At 42.5% G+C, this 19046-nt stretch overlaps 1 protein-coding gene and 1 long non-coding RNA gene across 5 annotated transcripts in view; both read right to left on the bottom strand.

Annotated features, from left to right (window-relative positions):
- PTPN1 (protein tyrosine phosphatase non-receptor type 1) overlaps positions 1-19046 on the bottom strand; it is a 62545-nt gene that overhangs the window by 26425 nt on the left and 17074 nt on the right. The window contains exon 1 of one of the 4 annotated variants that reach the window (XM_070589448.1): positions 5180-5495. The exons of 2 other annotated variants lie outside the window; for them this stretch is intronic. In XM_070589448.1, coding sequence (XP_070445549.1) covers positions 5180-5440 — 261 coding nt within the window. In that variant the 5' untranslated portion in view covers positions 5441-5495. Of the gene's footprint in view, positions 1-5056; positions 5496-19046 lie in introns of those variants that run through there. One more of the 4 variants, XM_070589450.1, reaches the window with a different exon arrangement.
- Positions 16418-17994, bottom strand: LOC139078274 (uncharacterized). The gene is made up of 3 exons (XR_011531175.1): positions 17865-17994; positions 17415-17488; positions 16418-16549 (listed from the first exon to the last, which is right to left on the bottom strand). It is a non-coding gene; the product is annotated as an uncharacterized lncRNA (long non-coding RNA).

Here is a 19046-nt window from a genome sequence, read left to right as displayed (position 1 = left end):
ATTTAAAACTGCAAAACGGCAGGGAGGCGTTCCCGACTCACACTAGAGAAGAGCTCACAATTTAAAAGCATGTCGATGGATTACAAACCTACCCAAGATTAAACAAAATCCAGTAGTAACGCACCTGTCACATCATTTATGGACCAGATTAAGCTTTTGGGTAAATGCGGCGGAGCCAGAAAAATAACTTGAAGGAATAAAAGTCCAAGTCTTAAATGCGTTGTTCTCCTTATTCTTTGGCAGCATTCAGCACTAGGGGGGAGGTCTGCCTCGTGAGGTGAAACACGCTGGTGGGACTGGGTAAAGATGGAAGAAACAACTGACATGGAAGAAATAACTGATATGGATAAACCACCGAACTAACAAATATTCACTCTGAGGAAATAAGGGCCAAAATATCAATAACAGTGTGCAACTGATTGTATTCAGCCAAAGGAGTATTAATATGTACTTTTTTGGTGCCGAAAACAAAAAAGAGAGAGAGAGAAAGTCAAACTAGGCAATGTCATTTAATAAAGATATTGGGAAAGTAAGACATATTCACACAATACTATTTTAAAATTAAGGTATACCCATAGAGTAAAATGCACAGATCTTAAGTGTGTGGTTCAGTAAGTTTTTCTAACCAACTGTGAGGTATAATTTACAAATAATAAAATATACTCATTTAAGAGTTTCTCTACTTTAGAATGGCATATGGGAAATATACGCATGTTCTGAATACAAGCATTTGTATTTCATTTAGGAAAATAAAATACCAGGATTATAGTCTTAAAATTGAGGAGTGATAAAATACCATTAAAATTAAAGGCAAATAAATAATAGTGGTTTAGAAGAAAGTAAATAGACCACTATAGCATAAAACTTTACAGAATAACAGCAATACAAGATTTCTATATTATAAAACTGTGTCAAAGGTGAGCTAATTTTCCAAGAGCTGTAGAAAAAGCGAATTACTGACGAACGAACAAGCTTAAGGAGACTTGCACCACAAGCATAAAACATCCCTAGAAGATCTTTTATTATGCTGATCAAGATTAAATAACCCAGAGAGTATGTAAAATTTCCACACTGAGAAAATAAAATAACGGCCTTAAAGCTGCCAATGAGAAGACGAATGCTGGGTAAATTTAGGACTCAAGCCAAAAAGGAAGTAATGAACGTGCCATCAAACAGGTTCCCAGAAGCATTCCCTAAACGAAAACCCCGACCATTTCAAGAATCATTCCAAATGTGCCTCAGCAGTTCAGAGATGGGATCGTACTAAGTCGGAAATTTTACTAGTGGGAAAGTAAATATGCCAACAGTGAACAGATTCTTTCCCTCCCTCCTCCTTCCGCTAGCCAGCTCTTTACTGGCTTTTTAAGAGCCTGCTTCCTGTTCTTAGTGTAGATTTCAGAAATGTGATAGAATAAAACATCATATTTAAGAGATGTCAAACATTCATGCTCTTCTAGAGAAGAAATCTGATAATATGCTACTGAAACGGGCTCAAGTTTGGTCAAAGCTTACAGGCAAATACTGTGTCATTTTACATAGGTATCTGGCACCCAAAATGATCTGAATCATCTCTACGGTGAACCATTTTCAGGACAGAAAAAAAGCAAGTTCTTTCAAAATTACGATTTAGCTGGGCTAGAAATGTCTGAGAAAGTTTAAACAAAACATGTGCTGAACTGGAAATCTTAAAAGAGGCAAGGAAGTGAGCAGGGCAGAAACCAACATTACCTGAATAATTTCTACAGCTAGTTCTTCGTTTCCCATCCTCCCCCACTTGTTTAAGAAGACAACAGATGATCTCCCAATGAATACAAACGGAGAACGGACTTATAAAGCTCTGGGAACAGAACGAATTAGGGCCCAGAGTGAATCAATTTCTCTATTTATTCAGGAAACCTCATCATCCATTATTCAAATACCTCTCAAATGCAATTAGGCAAAAAGTCAACCTTGGGTGAGAAGTTGACAATTTTTGAGATTTCTGTTATTTTGAAAACATACAGGCATAAAAGCCAGCCCAGTCTTAAAGAAATATTTTCATGCTTACAGTAAGCACTTTATTAAAGTAAACACAGCATTTGGTCATAACACCCTCTTCTCTTCAGCACCCGGGATCCGAACCAGTGAACCCTGGGCCCGGGCCATCAAGAAGCAGAACATGTGAACTTAACTGCTGTGCGGGGGGGGGGGGGGGGGGGGGGGGGGGGGGGCAGTGTTCATTTTAAAACTATGTAACAAGTGATAAGATAGAGCCAGCATCAGCACCCTGCTGGCAGTTGGGAGCCTGACAGGAAGGGCCTAGACTCTCCCCTCTCCAACCCCTCCCCGCCCAGGCCCAGCAGGCCCAGCAGGCCCTCAGCCTGATTTTGCTAAGTAAGCAACAGTTCTAAAGGCTCCCAGAGCTCAGAGTCCTTAATGTGCTCCATCAATGAGCTTCACTCTGTGGGACAGAAATGTGTCTGAAAGCGAAGATGTTTAAGCAAGTGTCCAATCCAATCCTATTTTCTCAATTACTTGTTACAAAAACAGAAGTTATTGGAGTTATTATTTTGCTTTGCAATTGGGCCACACAGGCACCTGACAAGACAGCACCAAAATAGTTACTAAGACATGAATTCAAAGCAGAAAGGGTTATTTTTTTAATGGTTCTGACAGTGATATGTTTTAAAAGTCTAAAGGAAGAAAAACCTCTAATGGTACCTTTTATTTACTAGGACTTCGGGGAACTACAAAGTCCCCTAGCACCTTCAACAGCCTCTATGCTCCCCTCCCCCCACTTTACACATGGTGACCTAATTTGATCATTTGAGCTGTTACCTAGTACTTTATGGAAGCTACTAGCTCTTAGAAACGGACAGGGTGAGCTAGACTGAAGGGAAATGCAGCAGCCCAGTGAAGGCAGCAATTCAAAATGCAGTAAGTGAACACACAGGCTGCACATTTCCTGGAACCCTAGCGGTAGTCGCTGCTGAGTAGGGAGATATATATAGAAACACACACAGAAATGGGGGGGAGGGTTGGCTAGTGTAAAATTTTAGAAACCAAACCTTCAAAGTAACGTGTTAAACAAATTTTGTTAATCATAAATCTCATAACCAATGAAAACATAAAATTTCTGTATAACAAAGTATACTCTGAGAAATACGTACATCATTAATGTCAGAGGACAAATGTCCTTCAAGTTGAAGGCAAGGCTGTATCCTATATATGTAGAAGTTAATGGAACAATATAATTTACTAAAAAAACCTCAGGAAAATATTTTTATTATACTTACACACTTATATAATCAATATGCAAGAAGTCATATACTCAATATTGTTAATTTTAAGATAAACTACAATGTTTAGATAATAAAGAAAAAGCTTAAAATTTAGCTAAATGATATCAAGCTCATTTTGGTTTAAATTTTTAAATGATTATGTACTGAATAAAAAAAGACGCTGAAAAGTAAAGCCAGCACCCAAGACTATTATGCGGCAGCTGAAAGAGAGAGGGGTGGGGAGGAAGGAAAAGAAGCGGTCAACATTTCAAGGCAGCAGGATATACTGTAATCACCCCTGCCAGCGCCCGAGGAAGTGCCGGGTCATCTCGCACACTGGTCTGGAGGGAGGCTAGAAGATGATGGAGCTACAGATCACTAACAGAACACTTATGGACATTTGGGAAAGGACATGGGAAAAAGCATAATCAAAGTGCTTTACAGAAACTCCACAAATGAGGGCATGAGGGCAGGAACAGGAGGTATAGAATACCCTTCCCCAAGTTGGCAAGGGGAACACCTGGTGGAGACGGTGGGACCGACTTCAAGCTCTGATGTAACCCTCTGCTCTGAACACAAGGCAATGGCCAATTAAACACAGAGAAAGGCAGAAAGGCACAGCTAGGCTCAAAACCAGAATGAGAAGGAAGGAGAAGGAACAAAAGACCTCCCACTCAAAATGGCCTGCAAGCACCAGCACCAGCAACACAGAGGATACCTAGTTCTGTAAAGGATAACCAACAAGTCAATGAGAAAAATAAATCCATCCCACATGAAATTTGCTGTATAGCCTGTCAGGCACTTTAAAGATACGTACATCAAAGATCAGGGATAAATGAAGGAATCATGTATAAAAATGATGCTATGAATAAAAACAGGGAGAAATCAGAATACGTAGACAAGAAAGAACAAATGAGAAATCTTGGAAATGAAATTGACAGTCGCTGAAATTAAAAAAGAAAAAAAAGAAAGACACCTCAACAGAGAGGATAAACTCTATATTGAACACAGTCAAGGGACGAGTAAATTGAAAGCCAGGACAGAGGAATGCAGCCTGGAGAAACAGGAAACATGAAGGAGCAGGTTAGAGATGCAGAGGATAGAGAGGCCCCAGCACACGTCTACAAATAGGTCAGTACCCAGACACACTGGGCTCAGGGTAAAGCTACAGAATATTAAGGATAAAGAATCTTCACAGTAAATTACAATGTCTTTTGGAAGCTTAACAGAGCTTCAACACTGTCATTTACTTAATTTTTTAACAACTCTATGGTTATGCAGCCATTTAAAATAAGAAACTCTTAAAAATATAAAAAGAGACCACTGTCACTGATGGTGACCCTAAATCATTTACAAGAAAAAAGCCATTTAATGTATGTGTGGTTAATAGCTGGTTTGATTCTGTGAGGTCTGATGCACTTTCTGCTGCAATAATACGATTCATCTGGAAATGGAGCGCTTTACCTTTAAGAAAACTTTGCCATTAGTGAAAGCCTATGGACATGGTATTAGACACTGAAAAACTTTAACACAGACAAAATAAATTTGGAAACAGCATTCTCAGTTCATTATGGTAAACTACTGGAAGCTTTATTTCTATTACTTTGCACAAAATAGAACCGTTAACAAAGAGGTATAAAAATTGCTTTTTCAAGTGCCACTGACTTAAATCTTATTTTTACAGTCCTTAATAGTTATGTTCTTTTGTTTTTTTTAAAATCACTTATGTTTTCTGTTAAATGTCATGAATTTCACCTTGGGCAGAAATCAATAGGCAGAAAATGAATCAGACTTACAGTAATTGATGTCAATAAAACCTATTGGAACCAGTGTCTTCTCGAATGCTGAGAACCACAAAACCATTCCTGTAAGAGAACAGTCTAAAAAACTGAATCTGCTTTCACTTCTGTTTTGTTTACCTTCCGCTTTCCACAAGGACAGCTAAGTGCACCAGACCCTGGGCTTCTAGCACTTTGCCGGAGGGCAGTGGTACAGCTGACTAAGGACACAAGTAGCTGGCAGACATCCGAAAGTGGAAGGCTTACACCTCTCTTACAGGGAACCAGACTGCCAACCGCCAGCTTCCTCCCTCCACGGTTAATTTCCCTAAGCTCAGCGGTCACAGGGAGGGACCTCAGGAACCCACATGATTTTCCTACCCTGAAATAACTGAGAACCATACTGATAAAACTGCTATGATACTTCTGTGTATAATTTAGGAGTGTAAATGGGAGAAAAACAGAATGTCAAAATGAAACTAGCTTTGGTTAAGAATTTCTTTAACATTCCAAGAGCAGTACAAGATTCTGTTACCAAGGAAAAGGCTTTGTGCATTATCAGCCAAATGAGTTTTCTAAATACTTTCTAGATGTAACGTACTTTTTTTACACACCGTTTAGGGGATCAGGGATGAAGAAGGAAGACACGACCAATGCCCAACAGCAATATAAAATAACAGTTCTTCGTGAGGCCACAAAAATAGTATGACAATTTGAGGAAGAGAGGAACAGGTGACCAAGTTCTTCTGCACAGCTTTCCAAAGAACTCTATGTATGTGGTTAAGGAAGCAAGGTTTACAGTCAATGAGGAGCCCCTTCAATTCACACAAATATTTACCGAGCACCGACTATGTGGCAGGCACTAAAGACATGACGATGAACAAGAGAGAAGTCCTGCCATCACGGACCTTGTGTTCCAGTAGGGGAGACAGCGAGACAAACAGATGCTGGTTCTGTGCTAGGCGCTGTCACATGTAACCCTCACAAACACATCCACGACTATTCATCACAGTTACAGAGGATTAACAGTCAAACAGAAGGACTAAGGTCCCTCAGCAACTGGACACTACCTACACCCCCTCCCCACCACCAGGGATCTGATCACTCTTGAAAAGACAGAATGAGTGGTTCGAAAGCCCCAACCTCCATCTGCACCCGCACCTTTCTTTCTGCTTCTTCCTGTGGATTAAATTAAGGGGTCTAGCAGCACAATGTGTCTAAGAACACAGGAACCAGACTGCACACATACAGCCACATGCAGCATACAATATGAGCAATTTAAGGACAACCTGGTCTATACTCAGATTTCTCTCCTGTTTTTTTTAGACCCTAAGCCATGAGTGAGATGCAGCTCTACTGACATGAAGCTAATTTACGAGGCTGCTAAACACACAGCAAAGGCCTTAAAAACTTTAGGGCTTCAGGAGAAAATCTCTTTGGGCCAATTTGGCGAGAGAGGGCTTACTGACAAAAATTAAAGCCATCAGTTTAGTGAATTCTTACTATTTACCATGCCAAGACATGCTAGTCTTATCATGAAGTTACAAGAGACGAAAACCCCTGTGAGCCCATGGCCTGTGGCTTCCCACCTGTTTTCTCCACTAAGAAGTTATATAATACTCAGAGTTCCTTGAAATTCCTACTCAAGAAAGCACATCTGAACGTGGCAAGTGAAAGCAGTATCATGAGAATGACTTCACAGCCACAGCCACTCTTAGTTTTTTTAAAGTAACTTTGCACATGAGCATTGCAAAATCATTAACTGGTGGCACACATCACACCTGCTCACAAGACATCTGGACAAATGTCAACACCGGAGCAGACAGCACCGCTACAGGCCACGGGAGCCCTTGAAGAGTTCTGGAGGAATGCCCACTCTGTGCCTGGCACATTCCATGGGTTTTGACAAATGCGTAAGGGCACGTATCCACCACTGCAGTGTTAAACAGAATAGTTCACTGCCTGTTCCTATTCATCCTTCCCTCCCTCCCCTCAAACCCCTGGCGACCACTCATCTTGTTACTGTCTCCATCATTTTGCCTTTTCCAGAAACGTCAAATAGTTGGAATTATTACCATATTTACCCTTTGTCCACTTTTTTCTATTAGGTTGTCTTTTTCCTAATGATATGCAGTGTTCCTTATGTATTCTGGGCACAAGTCCTTTGGTTTGTGTATCTAACCACCCCAAGACACAGGGCTTTCCACAACTACTTATTTGCTCATGATTCTAGAGGTTGGCTATCTGAGCTGGGCTGGCTTGCCTCTGTTCCATGTGTTGTTGGCTGGGTTCGCATATGCATTTGTGGTCAGCTGGTAGCCCAGTGGCCTCACTCACATACCTGATGCTTGGCTAGCTGTTGATAAGAGTGATGGCAGTAATGAGGCCACATGTCGTTCATCATCCAACAGGTGAGTTAGCCCAGGCTTGCTTACATGGTAGCCATTGTAGAATTCTCAAAAGCAGCCAGAGAGGGCAAGGTCCAATCTGCAAGTACTTTTTAGGCCTCTGCTTGTGTCATGATCACCAACACCCTATTAGTCAAAGCAAGTCACCTGGCCAAGCACAAATTCAAAAGTGATTCTCCACCTCTTGATAAGAGTCACAAACAGAGGGGCATGTAGACAGGCCTGGGGGGAATTTGGGCTACTTCTGCAAACAACCTAACATTAACGGGGTCTTTTGACAAAGAGAAGTTCTTAATGTCCATGTGGTTCAACTTATCAATCTTTTCCTTTATTGTTAGCTTTTCTGGGGTATCTTGCTTAAGAAACATTTTCCCATTTCAAATTCGTAAATACATTCTCCCACGTTATTTTTGCAAGTTCAACTAAAGAAGAAAAATGTTTTCCACACATTTTAACTTATATCTTGATGATGCCTCAAAATATTGGAATAAAACATACAAACACCAGGCCTGACAACAGGTCTGACATGTCCCACCCTCCTAACAGCTGTTTATGTGCAGAACAAGCACCACTTTAACAAGGACGCCTAACCTGGGCAGCAGGCGCTCAGGTCTGCTGGACGATGTACATGTCGTCATTTGTCTCTTTCTGTCCTCTGCGTAGCAATCTTTCAGAAGAGTAGTGTTTTTCTCACTCAAATAAGCTCTTTACATATTTTAAAGCCACCAATTCTTTGTCTATACTGGAAACCATTTTTCCAATTTATTTGTTTGTACCTTCAAAAATTTTTACGTCTGGGAAATTAAACCTAAGTGTGGGAGGATGATCATAAAACCGTCAACATATTACAACAGATCTGCTACTGTACTTGGCAGGATTATGAGTGATTTTCATTTTCTATTGTTTTCCAATTTTTTCTATAGCAAATATGCATTACTTGTATAATTAAGTTTCAAAGTAGTTTTAAATTTTTATGCATTCAAACCTATTGACCTTCTCCTCTACAATTTCCTTTATTGTTCTAATGACAGAAAGTCGTCTTCCTTAGTACGGCAATATCACTTTTTAAAAAAACATTTAGTCTTAATCCATCTGAAGTTTTTTCTCCTACAATTTTCAACTACACCCATTATACCACCTTTAAGTCTCATACCATGCTAAGAATAGGTTTTGTCTGTTTCAGTCAGCTTGGTTCCCCCATGCTGAGTGTAATCTTGGGGATTGTATATTACAGTAGCTCAAACTGTGTATTACAGAGACTTCCTCCTCCCTCTCCCAAAGTCAAATACTAACAAAACGCAGCTGCATCTGATAATTCTGATTTCAGAGTAAACAAATCACTATTTTTCAGAGATGGATGAACCATTACAATTAGGTAAAGTTGTTTTTTTGAGAAGATGATGCAGGCTAGATTCATTCTTTGCAACTTTTTAGCAAATTAAAGATCAAGAGGAACACAAGAGATTTAAAATATAAGGAATTTTAAAAACCTACAATAGTATTTCTGTAGTTAAAATGAATACTGTTACTTTGTTCTTCTCTAAGGAAAGAATGGGCAGGATGGCTCTGGTACAAATTTTCCCCCTATATTTATCTGGTGTGCATTCCTATGTGTATAAACTTGCAGTGAAATACAAGAAAAAATTTAAAACATTAAATTATTTCTGTTCACCATGTTCATAAGCAGTTCTGTCAAAAAGAAAAAAAAAGCAAAGTTCTCTCTGTCAGCCACCTGACATGTAACTTTCTAACTTCAATCGAAGCAAATTTTACTTTATTAAGTATAATTAATTAAAAAGCAACTTTCGGAGTAACTACTACAAATAATATCCTGCATAAAGTAGCAGTATCTCAACAAATTAAATCAGTACATCTTCCCACCTCCTCAACAAACTTTGTGAGATTGGGTATTTTTTAAAGGGTTCTATTCCTTCCTCTCTCCAGTCATAAGCCTTGGGCAACAGTGGCATCATCTTTTGGTCAGCTACCTTCTTAGAGCTGAATACATAAAAAACACATTTTCTACACAATGGAAGGAGGTAGTAAACCTTTCCTAATAACATATGATCAATTTTCAGAAGCTGCTGAAAGCTGACGGATGCCAAATCCTTCCTCAAGAGGGTTTGCTCAATCTCTCAATGCCACAACTAAAACTACACAGGAACCAAAATCTATATACATATTGCTGGATGCAGACCTGGGGGCACTATTATTACATAAATAAGTGAAGCTACTGCAGAGGTAACATCCTTATAGATATTACAATTAGCTAGACACGCTTCCTCCCAAGGCTCACAAAATGCCGACATGTAAGCTGAGCTGGAAGAAAAATAAATCCCTAGGGCCGAATGGATCAAACACTTTGCAAAAATCAGGATAAACAAAGAACTTTAGAAACACTAAATCTAGTGACAGTTTCATCTAACAGCAATACCTTAACTCGAACAAAAGTCACTATGAGGATGTCTGTTTTCCGACCGTGCTGAAACGCGATCTTCGCAAGATGACCAGAGCAGAGAGGGTAAGATTTCAATGAGATATGTTCATTAGAGGACAGGAAATTCTTCAAAATGTAACTGATTTTACCCCCCAAGTATATTCTTTAAAGCTCAGTCTTACATAAGATGTCAAAGGCAAGCTTGGAGATCCCCAGCAGAATCAAGGCCACAATCAATCACTGAAATTGCAGTTAACTTTTGTCCGTGTTTCAAGCTGTGCCAAGCGTTGATGGGGCAGGTAGTTACGTCATGGTCCCATCCTGAATGAGTTCCCACTTAGTGGGGGAAAGACCACCCGTGGCCAAAAACAGATACAGTCGAGTAGAAAGTAGTGATCAGAGGGGAAATCTACTCTACAGGAAGAAGGGAAAGGCATCAAGGTTGCCTAATAAAAGTGAGAAGAGTAAATTCAGAAGTAACCGCGGAGCAGCCATGTCTGATGCTGAGGAAAGAGAGATCTTCCTTGCCTGGCTGACCAGCAGCCTCTCTTGCAGACTCTGGTTGGCATCAACGGGAGAAAACAGATCATACAGCTGCTATGTCCAAGCCGCTTCACTCAGTCTGTCCTGGCACTGTTATCTGAAAGGACACTTCAGCAGTGAGGGCTGGGGTGGAGAAGGAATGGACATTCTCCATCACAGCAACTTCAGAAGTCTGCTTCTGCGTCATTCTCCAAGCCCTTGGCACCACACCAAAGGTCAGAAAGGAGAGACTGGGCCCGCAGCACACTACAGCGCCCTGCGACCCAGGTCTGCGTGCGCAGACTCCAAAGGGTGCACAGGGGACACATGACACTTCCTAAGCTTCTTGCTTCTATTCAGCAGGGCTGAGGAGGCTTTCCAGAAGAGATGACGTATGAGCCTCCGCAGCACAAAGGGGCAGACATCAGCAGGTATAGCGGGCGCACCAGCGAGCACGATTCCTGCAGACAGAGGGCCCTCTGGGAGGACTTACTGAGTGAGCGCACCAAACAGGTGAGGAAGAACAAGGTGAGAGCCATGAATTTGGAATTAATAAGAGAGACACAGCTTGAGGATGAGACTGGAAAACAATGACTGCATAAGAAAGTACCAATGACCTGACTAACCTGGAGAACTCTGCCTGCTGCCTGCCCTCCTCAATAGAGGAGTCATGGGTGATTTTCCAGTAATGAGTAACTTCCTGCCATGATACACAGGGAATGGCTGGGTGTGAGAGAAAACATTTCTTGGAAGGATGTGCCTCTCCCCCCCTAATCCTGCCGTGGGTGGTGCCCTTTTCTGACATGGTGCATTCCTGGAGAAGGCTATATTCCATCTGAGAGGGAGTCAAGGCTCTCCCTACAAGCTGGGGAAGGAGCAGCTCAAGGGCTGGGCTCTCAGGAAGGTTTTTACAGAAACCACCTAGGACAAAGCTCTGAGGAAAGGGGAGGCTGGACGGGAAGATTAGGGGAGGCTGATCTTAGCGAGCACAAGGTCATTTAAAAAATCACTTCACAAAGAAAACTCAAGAGGGAGCCTGCGAGCCCTGAGCGAGAACATCTGCCTGACCGGTCCCTTCCTTCCCAAGGCGCCGGGGCAGCTCTGCCCACCGTAGAAGGAGCAGCAGCCAAGGAGCAGCTGCGTCCCACACAGCATCCTTAGACGAGTGGGAGCGAGGCACAAACAGCACCCCTGCCAAAGGGAAAAGCGAGCCTCGAAGACGCCCACGCAGATGAAAACTAATCCAAAGCTTGACCAGGTTAAGGAAATGGGAGAAGCTATGGAAGGACAATGTAAATGAGAAGGAGAAATCAAGAAACAAGGTAACTACAAAAAAGAAAGATTTAAAAAGACAAGTGAAAGGAATCAGGAAAGAAAAAAATCTTTTCAGAAATGAAGACAAAATGAGGAATATGAGAGCAAATAAAAACATTTAATGCTTTAAAAGAAACAAAATAGTGGGGAGTTCTAAAAAATCAAAAGGAAATAAACAGAAATAGGTTCCTTTACTACTACAATTTTTCTGTAAGTTTGAAATTATATTTAATAATTTTTTTCTTTTTTATCATTGTTAGAATACCTAACATGAGATCTACTCTAAGTTTTGTGGTAGTGGTTTTTTTTGCTGAGGAAGATTTGCCCTGAGCTAACATCTGTTGCCAATCTTCCTGTTTTTGTCTGAGGAAGACTGGCCCTGAGCTAACATCTGTGCCAATCTCCTCTATTTTGTATGTGGGTCACCACGACAGCATGGCCACCGATGAGTGGTATAGGTCTGTGCCCAGGATCCGAACCTGGGCTGTTGAAGCGGAGTGCACTGAACTTAATCACTAAGCCATGGGGATGGCCCCACACTTATTTTTTAAATAAATGAAGATTTAAAATTTTTTGAGAGAAAGTCAAAGAAACAGATAAGCAAAGAAGATCACACACACACATAACAGGCTGAGCCCCTGAAAAAGGAAACCAAAGCAACATAACTGAAGAAATACAATAAATGAGAGACTCTGAAATAAAAGGTCAATAAGAAACCCTGTGGGAATCTAAGCAAACTTAGACGGGAAAGATAACGAGACTGTCAAACACCAATAGCAATGCTTTACATCAGAAGACGATGGAATAGCAAATTTAAATTACTTAAGGAAGGCAAATAGGATCCAAAGATTTTTACAGACAAAGAGGCCTTCAAACACACAGGCCGGAGACAAAGTGGATGAACGTGCACTGTTAATTTACAGAATATTGCTCCCATAAACCCTTCCTGAGAAACAGTCGACAGTGAGGCAACCACGATGACTCGAGAGAGCAGGAAAGAACTCACAGTGAGCGTTCATACTTATTAGCAGGTCTAAGACAAACGGGGGGATGGAAGGGAGACAGTGTGCTGCATAAGGAGTGCACAACTATCAAAAGGGAGTGTGGGAGGCAGAACAGGAAGAGTGTTTGAAAAGCAGAATAATCTCGCTGATCGGTTTGATAGATATAAACTGAGAATCCTCAGATATCAACTGTGAATACTGCAAATCAGACAGTGGGGGAGAGGGAAGAGAAGGAGAACAAACGATTGCTAGCTAACTTCCAGACCGCTCACCAAAAGGAATCACGCTAACAGCCAAAAACCGAGGGCACTAAGGGTATGTAATAAGGATACGAGTAAAGAAGTAACCATTAGAAAGTAAAAACATTCCTGAATACCAAAGACTGAATCATTTATAAAATTTCTCCTCAAAAATTATAAAAATAACATGTTCAGTGTAAATAATACAAAGGTATAATGAAAAAGTTTAACCAATGTTAACAGTCTAGTAGCTTCTACTCTTCCAAACTCTTCTCCAAACTCCTAAAAATCTTTTTTTCACTGATGTTATTGAGGTCCTGGGGTTTCTAACTGTGAAACGTCAGGTGCACGTTCTTCGTCAGTGTCCTGTGCAGACTGCACCGCCACCGTGCATTAGCGCTGCTTTACCTTCCGCCCAACCCCAGCCGCCTTCCCCTCTGGTCAGCACTCAGCTGTGCTCTCTGTCCGGGTCAAACACACACTTTATTGCTTGTTTTGACATGGACAGGCTCACACTATACACATTATTCTGTAACATGATCTTGTTAGCCAGCCGTCTAACCTACCTTCATTTGCTCATGTTTTTTTAACTGGGTTTTTCATGTGTATTAATCACACTGGCAAATAGAATAAATCTGTCTCTCCCAATATTTTAGCAATAACTTAATTTTCTTATCTTATTACTTTATCTAGAACCTCCCACACAATGTTCAATAAAAGCCGGGTTAGGTTAAAAGTAACTTCAGCATTTTAACAGGTTTGTCAAACAGGCTCTCCTGCTTTTCGTAGCTTCCTTCTATTCGTATGTTATTAAGTTTTAATTATTAAGAGCTGTGGATAGGCCAGCTAGAACTCAGCAGTTACTTTCCATTAGGGAGAGCCCACCCTCACTGAGATCCTACTCTGGACAGAAAGAGCGCCCTCCCCACCACCCCAACCTAACCTGACAATCACCCCTAACTAGCTTCTCTTCTCAGGTCCTTTCCACGCGCTTGGACGGAGCCACTTGGCAGCAAGCTACAACTGTCAAATTTTTCCAGCTGACCACCTGGTCGATGTGCTTTTAGCTCCCCCTGCAATCTGATGACTAGCACCCATCTTTTTGGCTTCTCTCCTGCTCTCTTCATACTTTCTGAACTCAGTTACTCTAAAACAACTTCCTTTTTATTTTCCATGTCTATTGTTTCTTTACCTTTTACACCCCAAAAATGAAACTTGTGGATATTTCCTGATTAAAAAGGTAATATATTCTCATTTAGAAAATTCAAGCAACACTGAAACCCAGACCCCATATGAAAATCACATGACCACTGAAAATCTACCGACTGCATATGTGCTAAGCAGGGTGCTGGCTGTCTTTTTGGTTATTTGTCCCACAGAGGGGGAGTCAGTGGATAATCAGACAATTATTACCACCTGAGAAGAACATTCAGTCACGATTAAGAGCAAAAGCCTGTTACTGGTACTTGCTCTATATGTTTATTCTTCTACTTTGCTCTGCTTAAGTTACAAGCAACTTGACATTTCTATCACCATCAGGCCTTTTTCAGACGCTGTTGATGCTTCAGTATGTTTTTTTTTTTCCTGCTTTATTTCCCAACCCTGCCCCCCCCCCCCAACCCCGGTCCATAGTTGTATATCTTAGCTGCAGGTCCTTCTAGTTGTGGGATGTGGGACGTCGCCTCAACGTGGCCTGACGAGTGGTGTCATGTCTGAGCGCAGGATCCGAACCCTGCGCCGCCGCAGCAGAGCACGTGAACTTAACCACTCGGCCACGGAGCCGGCCCCATGCTTCAGTATGTTCTGAATGGCACCAAATGGTTCTCTCTTGGTTAGAAAACCTCCAGAGTGTCTTTCAGCAGAAAGGTCAGAGATTATAAACGGGCTAAACTGTCTCTAAACAACCAGGAGGCTGGTAAAGTACATTCAGACTGACAACTCTGTTTCAACCTATTTATTTCTCTTACAAGTAGCTGCTTTCTTAAACAGGTTTAGAGAAAATATGAGATCAGAGGGATACATGATTGAGGAGCGGATGCTTTTTGAGGGCAGAATAAAAGAGAACCAGAATAAATCACATCAAAAATAGCACTACGTATACCAAAGTCAGTGGAACACGAACAATGCACACACAGGTGAGTACGAGTAAAACTGAGGAAATCTGAATAACGTGAGCAACCATCAATGTCAATATCCTGGTTGTGATATTGCACAAGTGCTGCATGTTAACATGGGGGAGGGGGAACTAGGCAAAGTGTGCAAGGAATCTCTGAATTATTTCTCACAACTGCACACGAACCTACAATGAGCTCAATAAAAATTTCAATTAAAAATACGATTGGCAGAATACAGACAAAATGTTATAGTACTTTTATTGTGTAGTGATAGGGATAAAGAAAAATTTCTTGTTTTCCACAGCAAACGTATCATTTTATAGTGAAATACACTATAAGATGAGAAAAATAAGAATCTTAACAAGCAGTAAAGGACATAATCAAGACTTTAGACACAAGAAAATTTTTTACGAAATCGCAAAGAATATGAGTGAAGTCAGCACAGGACTGCTCAACAAATCATGGGATTCTGGTTTAGGGTAAATTCTTAATTTTTAAATACTGGATAACAAAAGGCAAGTACTACTTCCTACCAGTGAGTAACTAAGTTCCAGGAGTCAGTCTCTCAGGAGATGGTGTCCTCTGGAGACCAATGCTCTGGCCGGCCAGCCCACGCCCTCCTTCCTATGTTCTTGAAAACTGCTAAGCCACCTGTAACCACAAGGCTCGCCCACCCCAAACTTCAGGCCTCAGTTAAGCATCCATTGACCCCTTCAAACCAGCCCACAGCCCTTTCATCAACACCCTCCTCGCACCTTTTATTTTTCTTTCACAGCACTTCCTCTACAATCAAAATTAATCATTTGTGTGACTGTTTCATGTGTCTCCCTCCTGTGACTATAAAAGAGACCATGGCGTGTGTTCCTGATCACCCCTGTGAGTGCCTGGCACACTGCCTGGCAACAGCAGTCACCTGATACACTTTCAATGAATTAAGAGCCAACATAATTTATGTGAATTTATAGCCGACCATCATAATGGTTTATAGGGAAAATTAAGACTCTTCCAATAATTGTTAGGTAGATGACTCTTAAGTGCTGAGTCCTTCAATATGGTTTACTTAATTCCACAAACATTTCTGAAGGATTTACAGAGGTCTCCCATCTTCTATGGTAACTAGATTCTGTAGTTAGCTAGGAGGCAAAAACTGTGTCCAATTCTAATTCACCTTGGAAAGACTCCCTGAGACCGCCCACATCCCAGTCTCAGATCTTCTAAAGCCCAGAATGCAACCTCTTCCGAGTCTCCTCTCGGCTGCAGCCCCCTTTCCCTGCAGAGGCTATCAAGGTGGTCTGACAGAGGAAGGCGAACTCAGAGGGCCTTCTGCCTCCCTTCTTCCTTTGGCAGGGGCAGGACAGTTTAGCCGAGGAGGGGACGTGTGTGTACAATCCGAGTCCAAAAGGCGACGGTGGCGGGCGCTATGGCACGTCAGGCGCCGAGTTTACACGAGCCCATATTCCCAGAGAGTTCACACTCCAGCCAAGAAGAAAGTAACATATAAGCGAGAGAATAAAAAGATTATTCACATAAATTGTTATTAAGTGTTAAAAAGAAACAGTATGCTGCAAAAAATGCTATTTGGCATATTAGGAGCTGAATACGTTCATCTAGTAGCTTTCTTTCCGTAACCAAATTCTAATTCTCCCCTAGGCAGACAGATTCCTCAGGCGCACTAGGGCAAAGTTAACGTGTTCACAGAGGCAACAGAGAAAGCATATTAATATTTTCCATAATACAAAAAAAAAAGGGAATTTACTAGAAAAGTCGGCTCAGTGTAGGGTGCAGGCGGCAGGTGCTCCACTGAGGCAGGGACTGTGAGTGGAGGTGACGGTGGAGGCCCAGCAGGCGGGCGACAGGGCACCCATAAGGACGGAGTCTGGAGTGTGGGGAGGAGTGGGGGTGGGGAGGGGCTGGCCAGGGGAGCTGGGCGCACACCTGTACCCAGGCAGCCTGCAGCGCCTGAGCTGGGTGAGGCCAAGGACTCTGCAGGCTGTACTCTCAGCAATGGGGACGTCACTTCTCTTCCCGGGAAGAGAGGGGCTGAAGGCACCTGTGAAAGGCCAGCGATGAGGGGGCCTGAAGCAAGGCGAGGGAAGAGGACGAGGAGAGAGAGAAGGAGGCTCAGACGCGGGGTCAAGAGCCGAGCTGGAGGATCCGGCAATCAACCGGCTGGAGGGGAGGTTACTGCGCTGACGAGTACCGTGAGCTCTGAGATAGTGCAACTAAGGACAGACACATAAGTTAACCAGTAAACACAAATGTCCACTGATTTTATAATTACTCAATGAATTTCTCAATACAAAAAAAATGCTTAGTAGTTAAAAAATATCAAGCTTACAAGACAAGATAAAGCAGTGCTCCACATTACAAAGTCCGTCCTCTAAACAAAAGTATGAGAAAGTCTACGGAAACCTATTGAATACAAAAAGAATGTGTTAGAAAATACATAAAATTTATGGGTAATCCATTTCTGATATATTTTACAATAATGTAGCATTTTTGCACAGGTAAAAAATGGCTTAAGTGATTGTTTTCTTGCAAAAACTGACATTTTTTAGAAGAACTGCCAGTAAATTAGAGAAAATCTAAAGTCTCATTTGGATAAAATTTGCCGAAAGTAGAAAGTGCTGTTTAATACGACAGCTTCTATGGCCAGACAATCCCCTCACTCGTGTCTGTGCTCATAATTATGAAAGGGACACAAAACGGCAGACCCCTCGGCCACATGGCCAGAATGACTGGCTCTGGGAGCAGGCGCGCTCCGCCCGGCCGGCCCCACCTGACCCACCTCCTCGGGTCCGGCGATGCCAGACGGAACCTTTCAGAAGCAGTGCAGCGAACTCTCCTTTTTGGGTGGGCATGGGGGTACACGGGTGCCCCTTTCTGCTGAGAAATGAAGCAGCAGCCATCGAATCAGGGACAAAAGGTGGCCTGTGAACAGCAGGGACCCTCCAGCTCGGCAGCTCTCCACAGGCAGGTTTCAGAGAGCGACCCACGACTGCAAACACCCGGCTTGCCATCTCCACCAGCTCACAGCCCAGTGCCTGAGGCAGTGTTTGGCTGAGGACAAAACGGGGTACAAGGTGAGCGCCTCGGGGTTCAGGGAGAGGAGCACGGCACCTGTGGGAGACGAGTGCCCCAGAGAGAAATCATGTTCTCCCAGCGCCGCCAGGGCCAGGCCCCAGGGCCTTCCAATGCTGCCCCAGGCCCGTCTGCTCCCACTGCCCTAGGCTGCCAGCCCTGTGCACCAAGCAAAGCACCAACCGAGCCACGAGGGACGACGGGACCTAGCCAAAGGTTCGTCCAGTCTCCCGGCAGACGGTTTCTGAGGGTTTCAGCAGGAAGGGCACTGTACGGCTTCACGTACTGTCATGGAAAGGTCTTACCTGAAAACTAATCTTAAGTAAGAAACAGAATCAAGGGAGGCAGTGCAAATGATAAAAGCTGCTGTTCTCTGCAACACCATCTACAAGAGAGGAGAATGAGATTGAAATACACGCACGGTTTACAAAGATGAGTCCTCTGGAATTCTCTAATGTCTCACAGCAAAATTACCATGTGATAACTCTGCCACATTTAATTTAGAAAACCTCAAAAAAACTACATATTATTTCAGAAACAGGAGACTCTGACAGGATATTCAGTTGTAACCAGGGGCAAAAACCTTGGTCAAAAGCAAAAAAATGGTAATCAAGGAGAAAACAAGCCAATACCTGGAGACCCCAGAAGAAAACAAAAACAAAGTGGGGCAAAGAAGAGAGAGCCAGGCCCAAGAAGTGTCTCTGGGAGCTAAGTGTCAGTGCTCCCCAGCTCCAGAAACTCCAGCCTAATCATACTCCTCACAGCTCTAATCCACCCTCCACAGCCTTCAAACCAGCCTGTCTTCCAAAATCTGTGGGGGTCCACACTCACTCGGAAGCGAGGCGCCAGGGTGGCCTGGGAGGGGCATTAATAATGCACATCCAGACCC

Source organism: Equus przewalskii, chromosome 21 (assembly GCF_037783145.1).
Source record: "Equus przewalskii isolate Varuska chromosome 21, EquPr2, whole genome shotgun sequence".
In the NCBI taxonomy this organism is placed as follows: domain Eukaryota; kingdom Metazoa; phylum Chordata; class Mammalia; order Perissodactyla; family Equidae; genus Equus; species Equus przewalskii.
This window is presented reverse-complemented; position numbering and strand designations above follow the sequence as displayed.